The 10,860-nt window shown below is 32.2% G+C and overlaps 1 protein-coding gene across 1 annotated transcript; it reads right to left on the reverse strand.

The window, feature by feature from the left end:
- Positions 1 to 5,292: 5,292 nt before the first annotated feature.
- On the reverse strand, positions 5,293 to 10,514 carry LOC130813129 (protein transport protein SFT2). The gene is made up of 4 exons (XM_057678866.1): positions 10,129 to 10,514; positions 6,058 to 6,325; positions 5,850 to 5,954; positions 5,293 to 5,639 (listed from the first exon to the last, which is right to left on the reverse strand). Exons 1-4 carry the CDS (start codon positions 10,341 to 10,343, stop codon positions 5,529 to 5,531), a joined length of 699 nt encoding a protein of 232 aa, XP_057534849.1. The 5' UTR covers positions 10,344 to 10,514; the 3' UTR covers positions 5,293 to 5,528.
- Between the last annotated feature and the right edge of the window lie 346 nt (positions 10,515 to 10,860).

The following is a 10,860-nucleotide window of genomic DNA, read 5'->3' on the forward strand; positions in this document are numbered from 1 at the left end:
TGTAAATATATGGTTTCATATATTTAGACATAATAGTCAATGGTCAATGTTTATTTAACTACTTTTAATCAAATTAGATGAAATGTGATAGAACTTTAATTTTAATTTATTGTCAAACAAGTAAAATTAACAAAGTAATAATCACTAATTGATTTACATTTAAACTATTTTTCTTTAAGTAAAGAGAATCTTTTTTATCATCAATTAAAAATGACTAACAACTTAATTTAATATTGACTCTATAGATAGTAATTAGTAATTTGTAGCCGAATTCTGCGTGAAAAAATACCCGAATCCGATCTGTACTCGGTAAAACCGAACCAATTATTAATCGATGACAACTCGAGACCGATTCACACTCAACTCGAATTTCAATCGTCACGGATCAGATGCTAACCCGATAGCTTGAATAACCAATCGTCAATCGAACTGTGACTAACCGACCCAACCCGAGTGTGACCCGTCGTAGTACGCACCCGAAAAGTAACCGATTGAAATACAACCAAATCAAATAACACCCATCCAAAACTAATTCGATCACCCAAATAAACACCTCTAGTTACGTGTACAACTATCTTACATGGTACAGACACTTGAACTATTATCATAATTTTGTGGATTGTGTTTTTCCTGTGCAAGTGTTACATCTGAATCTTCCTATTGATTAAGTGAAACCAAAATCTTATGTGTTGTATAATTATAAAAATTGTATCTGTTGAATACAGCAGATTTTGGTATGGACTTAGTCTTCATGAAAACCTTTGTGTCATTATATAAATATAACAATTTAATATTTATGATCGAAAGAGAAGATGATTTAATTGTTAAAAGAGTATAATTTTTAACAAGAGATTAAGTATTGCATAGTAATGTTCAAGGTCGTTATTAAACTATAGACTCTAAGAAAAACACTATATTTTTGTAATAAATGGTACTTCGTGACACTATATATTTTTATAATCAAATGACTTACTAGTCCTTTGTTGTGATTTTTGAAATAATTTTATAAATTACATACACTTAAAAAATTTAGTTAACAAATAATCATTTTTTAAAATTTTCCTTGGACCTGTCAAATTTCAAGAACAATACTGAATGTTGAATACGTAACTAGATTATTAATTCTCTTTAGACAAAAATTATCACTTTTCTTTTATTTAGAGCAGACTAGAAAATTTTACAAAAAAAAATTTTTTGAGTAAAGAAAATAGAAAATTAATAATAATGTAATCTTAATTATAAATGGCTTTGCTTTGGCAAATTTTGGTTTTACTTAGTGATGAGTGATGACTTGAGGTGTGTCACCTTTTTGCTTTTGGTCATGAACTCCGGAATAAAGGTCAATATCATTCAATTTCCCTCAATTTCAGGTCTTTGGCTGCCATGCACACCTTTTTAAATCACAATTATGCACACTAATACTCCATTAATATTATTATTATCAAATATTTTATTAAATAATTAAAGATAAATAATACTATTATGCTTTATTTGCTGAGGTCCAGAAAAAGGATCACTTGAAGGATTAGGGTAAACTAAACCTTTTTAATACCTTTAACTTTAGTCTTTACCTAAAACACAACCTTTAACAATTCCATGCAATAAAACTATTACATGGGTCAAGTCCATAACCTACCTAATTATTATTCTCTTTGTAATCCTTGTGAGCTTTAGTTTTAAGTGTTTTTGTTAATTTAAAGAGCTATATTTGTGTCCGATGTTTACATCCTAATAATTAATTTGTATGAATTGGGTTATTTAATCTATGTATGAGACGCGTCTCACGTTGACACCGTCTCATATAAGAATTTGTGTAATTTAAATTATAAAATTAATTAATATTCAATGTGTCTTTTAAAAAAAATTTGAGATAACGGACAAGTAAGATTTTATGAAATCTTGTAAAGATAAGGCAGATTCAAGGTGGTACGATCACGATCATCATGTAAGAGTTTTTATCATTGAAATGATAGAAAATAAATCGAACAAAAAAGCATATTTTAAGAGAATGATAGGCAAATATTCCTTTTTAAAAAAATTATAACGGTATATTATATGTAAATAATACTAGATATTGGTTAAAAACTATAAAAGTTTTCTATATATTTTAATTCTTAGATTAACGATTAATTATCAAGATAAAATTTATTTTATTATTCAAAATATATTACCGTGCACGGTTGCTAAATTAGTTTATCGAGTAAAGAAAGACAATTTTGTAGTCAAATTACAATTATAAATAAATTAAAAATCTCACGAAAAGCTTAATTCATTGCAAGAAGAGGTTAAAAGAGAATTGCAAAGAGGAAGAAGTTGGGAAAATGTAACATTGGAAAGACGGAGAAGATTTAAGTTTGAAAATGCAAATGAGCAATGAAATTGAGTTATAGAGATCGTCAATGACATGATTTCAAATAAAAAATTTATGTTTTATAATATGTATGAAATGAGCTATTTAATTTATTTATAAGATAAATTTTTTTCAAAATGTAATAACTTATGAAATACAACGCTATAGGCTTAACCTTTCGTTATATAAACTCTACCACTACCGGCTACTCTTACTATTTTACATTAGTAATATGATTTACAAGTAAGTTTCGACATCTAATAATTTAGGGCTTTATTTTTTAGGCTAATTCTTTTTCTCTTTAAATTTGAAAATTTGAAGTAAATAAACAAATTTATATAAAAAATCTTAAAATAAATATTGAGAAAACTTATTTTCCAAAATAAGCATTTTTAGCCTAATGCTAAGATATGGAGTTTGTTTGTTGTTAGTAACAACGAACAGTTACTAAAACTGAGTTAAAAAAGTCAACTAAGTAATCGCCCGCTCTAACTAACCAGGGGCGATTGAGTTAGACTTTTTTTTACTTTTGTTGACTTTTTTTACTTTCGTTGACTTTTGGATGTGTAATGGCCCGCTGTTACTAACAACGGCCGACTACTTAAACTGAGTTAAAAAGTCAACTTAAAAATTGTCTACTGTTACTAACAGCGAACAAAGTCCATACTTTAGCAATGGGCTAAAAGTGTTTATGTTGGGAAATAAATTTTCCCAATGGTTATTTTGAGATTTTTTTGTATGATTTTGCTTATTTTGTTCAAATTTTCCCCTTTCCTCCCTATCCCTGTTGAGATCCAAATGAGGGATTGCAATTCTTTTATTTATCCCGCTCCATTTCCTCCTACTCACGACATAGTGTAAATGATCACGCTTAGACAAGATTTCGAGTATCGAATATATACAACTTTACAATCGGTAGTGATAAGCTTATTTTCGATCAGCAAGTGATATTAAACATCATCAACAACTTTACATAACATTAGTCATGACAATATTGGGAATTATTCATTAATGCTTATATGATACTACATAGTTAGTCTAAGAAGAAAGGTTTAAATTTTACAAAACAAATGAAATTTACAAGTTTTGGCAAAGCCAACAAACTTAATTGACACACAAATTATTGTGTGAGGCGATTTCACTGTGAGACGCGTCTTATGTATAGATTAAATAATCCAATTAATACAAATTATGAGAATATAAACTCTCTATTATAAAACCATCTTTCTGAAAAAGAATCTTTCACACGTACGTGTAGTTGTAATTGATAAAATGTTTAGGAGTAAGTACTTGTAAGTTGTAACTAGAGATCAAATGTGGTTAGAGAGGGACAGTGATAGAGTGGTCCATAGATGATCGGGTACAATAATAATGCATGTTGATATCATGTGGGAAAGGAAACATCAACAACGCAATTCCACGGCCCATGCCAAGGAATAAGGTTGTTAAGCCAAGCATACACCCTACCTGGCTTTTTGTATAGTGCTCACTATTTCATTTTCATATGCGTTGTTAGTACTTCTACAACTTGTTGCCCACAAAGTCGCAAATCAACTCACTAAATAATTATTTAGTTACTACTTACTAAGTATATTTTTTAGGTCCGGGATACTGAATTGTTGACTATGACTATGACTATGACTATGGGGTTGTTTGATTCTTAGTTTTTTAGTTGACTTTTGGCTTTTGGCTTGTTGGTTGGTCAAACAGTCAGAAAAAGTGTTTGGTAAATGACTTTTAAAGTAGCTAAAAAGCTGGCTTTTAAGCCAAAATAAAAAAGCTACTCCACCTAACTCTTTTGGTTCGTTGGTCCACTTTTTCTCTGATAAACAGTCAATAGTTAATAAGTTTTTTCAGCCAACTTAAAAAGCCAACAAAAACAACAACATTTCAAGCTGATCAAACAAACCAACTAGAAAAGCCAACAGACAATTGTCAAACACCCTCTATGACTATATTTCTTAGCTTTTAGTTCGAGTTAAAATATGTTAACTCGTAAGCCAAATGCAATTTGACATGATTAATTAAAAATGTCGATCACCTGAACCTGACCAATTTAACTCGTTTTTCTAACTTTGCCAATTGTTAAGTCTACATCATCATTTTCTGATTGAGACTTTAGAAATAATTGACTTGAAATTTACCCAACCAAGTTAGAAAAAATGAAATAGATAAGATAAATTATTAAAAAAAAGTACAAAATAAGACGAAAATCAACTTATTTCTATAATTAAGCGTCTAATTTCCAAACCTGAAGTTTGGTTCTGTTCGCAGTTACTAGTAACTGCGAACAAATGCTTAATTTTTTAAAAAGGCAAAGAAGTTGTTCCCAATTAATAGAGTTGTTGACTTTTTTGACCCTGTTTACAGTTAATAACGATCGAACATAATGGGCCTGTTAGTGACTGCAAACAGGGTCAAAAAAGTCAACAACCCTGTTCGCAGTTACTAACTACAAACAGCTTCTTTGCCTTTTAAAAAAATTAAGCACTTGTTCGCAGTTAACATAACCAAACCTCAGGTTTGAAAATTAGACACTTACTTTTAAAAATAAGTTGATTTTCATCTTATTACGTGTTTTTTTTAATAATTTATCTTATCTATTTCAATAATTCACCAAAGTTAGCTCAATGGTAGCCCAATAGAAATTAAAAAACCGACTCAAAACTCATTTAATTTCAGTCTTACTATCGTATTACGATTATACCAACTAAACTTACACTAAAATGCTGTAGCCAACCAGCATTTTACTTGCGATTATGACGTATTTATTGGTCATATCCAATTGAAATCAGCATCGACAATGTAAGTTGTTTGGCAATGGCATATGGCAACTAACAAGTCCTTTTCTTTACATTATTGATAAATAATTGTTCATGCAAGGACACAAACTTCATAATCCGAAAGCATCTACACAGTGATCTATACGTGTTAATTAGATATTAATCAAGATAAGTTTCGGCATGGAACAAGAGCAAATAGTACAATGTGGGTTTAAATCAAAATTTTGACATAAAATTTGCTATACTCCGAGAACTTTTACCACTCATATATTCAAGAAATAGAAACTACACAAAATCATCCCATGGTACTCATATCAAGTTACTAAGCGTAGTTAGGAAGTTCGGTGAGGGGAAAGGAATTGTACAATGAACAGGGAAACTTAACACGAAGAATGTCACCTCCCAAATACTCTCGTTACTGATGAAGTAAGAGCAGAAGTTAGGAATTTCATCCCGGTAGACCCGCCAGGAAAGTAAGAAATAGCATAGTATGTCAGCGCAAATACCTGCCACAGTTAACAAGACAGCAAATTCCAATAAGATTTCAAACATTAAACCCTTTTATAAGGGTAAGTGAAAATTACTATGATTGTGGAAGCTTGAACGAGAATCTATTTAATGCGAATTAAAACAACGAAAAATATGGAAAAGAAAGAATTGTAAATGGTTGAAATAAAAAGAAAACGGGGAGAAAAATGCAAATTAATTGTAAATACCTGTAACACGGAAAAAAGAACGGATAAGATATAACTATGGAGCACCATGGACACATAGATGGTACCAAACATACATCCAACAATTGCCAATGAAAAGGGAAGTCTCTGCAAAAAAAAAAAACAAAAAAGCATTTTCGGCTAAACAAAAGAAATGGAGAGAATATTACATTCAGAAAGAGAACACTAATTCAGGGAAAACAGCACATACCTCTTTTGTAGACATATGCGCTAGCTGATTAGATGGTCCCCTCAGTGCAAAAAATGACCCAACAATGAACCCACACCCAAGGGTAAAGCAAATCGCAAACTTCTGAGGCATCAGTACCATGACTGGGAGGAACATAGTGAAAGCAATGAACACAAAGAATACCCCAGAACCCAGTAGTAAACCAAAATACATCAGAGCTTTTCCTGAAGGTACATTACTAGTGGCAGACTGCAAATTCCCAGGCAGGTCCCTCACCCCTTTAGAAACCCTGGTACAGAAATTGCCAAACATGAACAACAAATTAGCACATCAAAATACATCGGATACTTCAATAGAAGTGCTATTATTCTATTACTCAGGAAGTCAGAAAGCACAATATAATATAACTAGAGAAGGGCCACTGTTATGGGGTAAATAAGAAAGGCATAGGTAATCAGAGCCCATGTTTCCCTCATACGTCATTTGTATGATGTTCTTTTTTTCATTTCACCTTTCTATTTTTGACCTTTGAGTTGACCCACTTCACTACAGGAAAGGATAACATAACAATCTCAAAAGCAAAGAGCACACTACACAGACATAGCTACATAATAACTGTTTTTATTTAGTGTGCCAAAATCACCTTAAAAGCTCTCACGTCTAGGGGAGAAATGGTGAATTATGTAGACTCTTTGAAAAATTAATATAACTTTCAGATTGAAAACACATTTAATCTTGCTTTATTACTTTGACTAAAATTCTTTTTTATATGTATATGTATATTTTGTAGTAGAAACGAGAAGTTCAAGTGACACACATATATGTAAAGTAATTTATGAGAATCCATGCAAACAAAATATAAGGAGTGTCCAAGGTATGTTGTATATCTTTTGATTTCGGGGAAATAAGACATAAAACCTGACCTGAAATATCCATACAGCCAACCAAAGTAGATAATATCACATAGGGTTTCCATGAGTATTGCAAACCTTCCATTCTACATTATAACTAAAGTCGATCTTCGTTGATCACAATCATGACAAAATCTTGACCAATAGACCATCACCATACCAACCCCACCACCAAGAGTTCAACAATCAAATTTCTACCAATTCCACCCATCAAATCACAAACCGAGTCACTGGCCATGTATCAAATGCCACAACCAACTTATAAATAGCTGAGATTAGAGTCAAAAACCCCTACCAATCATGACAACCAAACAAGTAAAGGAAATTAGGGGGTTTTCATTGTTTCCCTCTCAAGTTTCATGGATCACAAAGCTCCTAAGAATCCTCCACCAAAAGAAATGGACTACAAGAATGAGACACAAATCATGCTCAAAATACAAAGCAAAAATATAGCAAAGCAGTTGATGCCACAAATGAAGAAGACATGAAAAGACTAAACAAAACACAATCCTGTAGCACCTCCACCCCACTAGTCTTATTAAAGAATATATAGCAATAAGGTCTAGTATTTGCACCCAAATCTCCACAATACCAATGCTCCCTGCTAAGCTGTGAACGTACCATTCCCCTCTCAAGCACCCAGATACAACAATGTTAACCGAACCAACAGGTCACTGCAACGGTTTTGAGCTAGTTGAATGAATGCAAACATTTGTGTTCCTTACACGTTTCCCATTACATGTAACAATTTTGTAACACTCCTACAATCACATGTCTTTATCATACCTCTCTGCTCCACAAACAAACACATTTCTGCATCCCAACAAATGCCAAATCAAAGAACTACCAGAATACTTTCTTTGTTATCAGTGTATTCTACCTCTTTCAAAATATAAGAGTGCGTCACTATTCTCCTCCAAGAACCAACCATTCACCTTCTGGCTGTCACGCGTCCACATTCTTAGAATTTAACATTACCCAATCTATTGTCCACAAAAAAGCCTTCAGCTTCATATAAACCATCAACTTTCAAATGAAGTTCAAGATATGAATAAATGTTGGGTATGAGGATTAGGAGCATGTGCTCATTAAAGGAGTTATATGAAGTGTAGCTCGGAGAATCAGTAACACTAAATAAAATAAAAAAAAAAAGAATTTATGAACTCTAATAGAAATAGCAAATCACCCAACACCCTTGTGATCTCTTCTCTGGTGGGAATACCAAGACAGACAGTCACCGGATCCACACGACATCATGTCCCATAGCTTAGAGATTGGCCTACATCTCTCTCAATAACTTGAATTAGTTCATTAATATAAGAGTACCATTTCCGCAAGGGATTTCTTATGCACTAGTTTTATTAATCCAAAAACACATGTAGACAAGTTACTGAGGTGGGTTTGTGTACCAAAATGCAGAAATCAGTTTACAAGGAAAATCTTGCTCAAGGGGGCAGCATTTCCATACATTGTGGTGCAACAAAAATCTGACATACAAAAATACAGTTTTGGTCATGGTTGCGGCTGCAAAACAAATTTAGAGGTCACGGGTGGTTTTGTGGCTGTCTCGGCCTATTCAGTTGACAAAAGCTCCAAAATCTTTATACTTATATAGTACCTTTGAGAAAAAGAGAAAGGAAAATTGCCATTCTAAAGCAAAGTCCTTCCTCCTCCTCACAACAAGAAGCTTCAATTGGAACACATACACATTGGGAATGATAATGGACTATTGTTACAAGCTCTATAGTCTATTGAGACCAAACTTCGGTAAGATCTATTCCAAAACACCATATACTTCCTCGTATTTTAAGTGTCCCATTTTCAACTCAGGAAATTTCTAACAAAGGGCATCATATTGTTTTAAGAGTATTGGACAAGTTTTCTTGATATTCATTCTAAATCTACCCACATGGGAAAACCCTCTCTCTCTTATTCACAAGGACATTTTGATACGTACACCCTCTCATCATCCCTAATTTTAGGTATGCGGATCAAATGGTACACTTAAAAACGGAAGAAGAATCGATAAACACAAGGTGGGGAATTCAGATATTATAAAAAAGTATATAATAGGCTATTCTAGTAGACTATTCTATGCCATATATTTAGGTTAATACAGCCATTCCCAAAATACTAGATTTTAAGAAGTTAACTCGGGGCATGTAAAGAGCATTCTTAAGATGACTACATTAATGTTACCTCATCCTAGCAACAACTCGGGATCGATCACAAGAGCAACATGTAAGCATGTGCAAGAACCACAATTCACCAAATGTAATGATCAGTAGAAAAAAAAAATATGAATATAGGTTATGTTGTAGAGTTATGCCCAATAGACCTCCATTTTGGCCGAGCGCCAATTGTTGGTCATAGCTTTTCAAACCCTTAAACACCTTGAAATGGCACCTTACAAAACTCCTTCACATCCAATGCTTCCTTACACTTGTTAAATATCCCCATGCATAAACTATGCAAAGGTAAATCATCCAACTAGTGGGCAATTGTGATTCGAGAAAAAGATCTCTTAATGCCTTAAGTGAAATATTTTATCAAAAATACAAAATTTATAATAATGATCTTATGCGGAGGATTATTTTGAAAACAACTTAAAAATAAAGACTAATTTTTAAAGAAAACTCTATGTACATAATCCAACATCAACATAGTATCACACTTGGTCATTTTCAGTTTCCACATCAAACAAAAACTATGTGGGGATGATTATTGAAACTAATTTCTTAGGTATAGTTAGGTATAGATTGGTATAAGTAGGATCCAGTAAATTATATTCTGCGCTAACGGTGATGCTAATGTTGATTTGTTTTAGTTCATGTAGTGGACTCCATACTATTGGGAATTGGGATAAATGGTTTGGCATGGTTTTTCTGTCCGTCCATCTCTGCCTCTCATAGTCCAATTTCGTGCAACTTTTCACTTATTGAAATCAATTTAATACAAGAATCATTGTCACAGAAGCCAAAAAAACTCATTAAGCTAAATTAATAATAAAAGATCAATTTTAGTGGATCTCAGAAATGAAATCAAATCATCACTGAATAAAGGCAAAGAAAAAAAAATCGAAACCCTAGAAATGAAAAATACAAAGTTAAGCATCAGTAAGACAGTAAGAATAAGATAGATCGATCAAGTAGTTAAAAAATGGAGGATGAAGATTACATACACGCTGAAAGTGCCGGAAACAGTGTCATTAGCGGATCTGACAGCGGATTCAATATCAAAACCCAAAGACGAAGAGAAATCGGAGGACGACTGATGATCTTGATTTTGAGTAGCGGCATATGAATTCCAATCAGCTAACAATGACGACGATGTAGATGTAGATTGGTTGGTAGAAGATTCATCGGTGCCTGTAAACCATGCTTGTGCTGCTTTCATTTTTGATCCTCTGGTTTTTTCAGTTGAATTGGGAGGAAAATGAGGAAATACTTTAAAATAGACTATGCATGATTTAAGACTTAAGAGTGGTTCCTTCTCACTTAAAATCCCTCAATTTCAGCTTCAACTTCAACTTCCAAGTTTCCTTTCGTCTTCTTTTCTTTTAGGTGAGACCGGTTCGATTCTTATCATTTCTTAATGAAGTTTAAATTATTTTTTTTTCTATAATATTTTTTTAAAAAGAATAATTTATAGTAATTTTTAATAAGTCTATAAACTAATTAACTTATAGAATATTTTGCATGTTTTAATTAGTTATTATTTGATCCTCAAAAATAAAATGACAACGAAAAACAAAAAAATAAAAAAACTTTTAATAATTTATTACATTTGGACTTTCTATTTTCGTGAAATCAATTTTTTTTACTTTTTTATTTTATTCATATTTAAAGTCTTAACTTAAGTAAATCATTTAACTCGATCTCTTACGCCACATCTTAACAAAACCTTATAGATT

Source organism: Amaranthus tricolor, chromosome 5, assembly GCF_026212465.1.
Source record: "Amaranthus tricolor cultivar Red isolate AtriRed21 chromosome 5, ASM2621246v1, whole genome shotgun sequence".
NCBI classification, from domain to species: domain Eukaryota; kingdom Viridiplantae; phylum Streptophyta; class Magnoliopsida; order Caryophyllales; family Amaranthaceae; genus Amaranthus; species Amaranthus tricolor.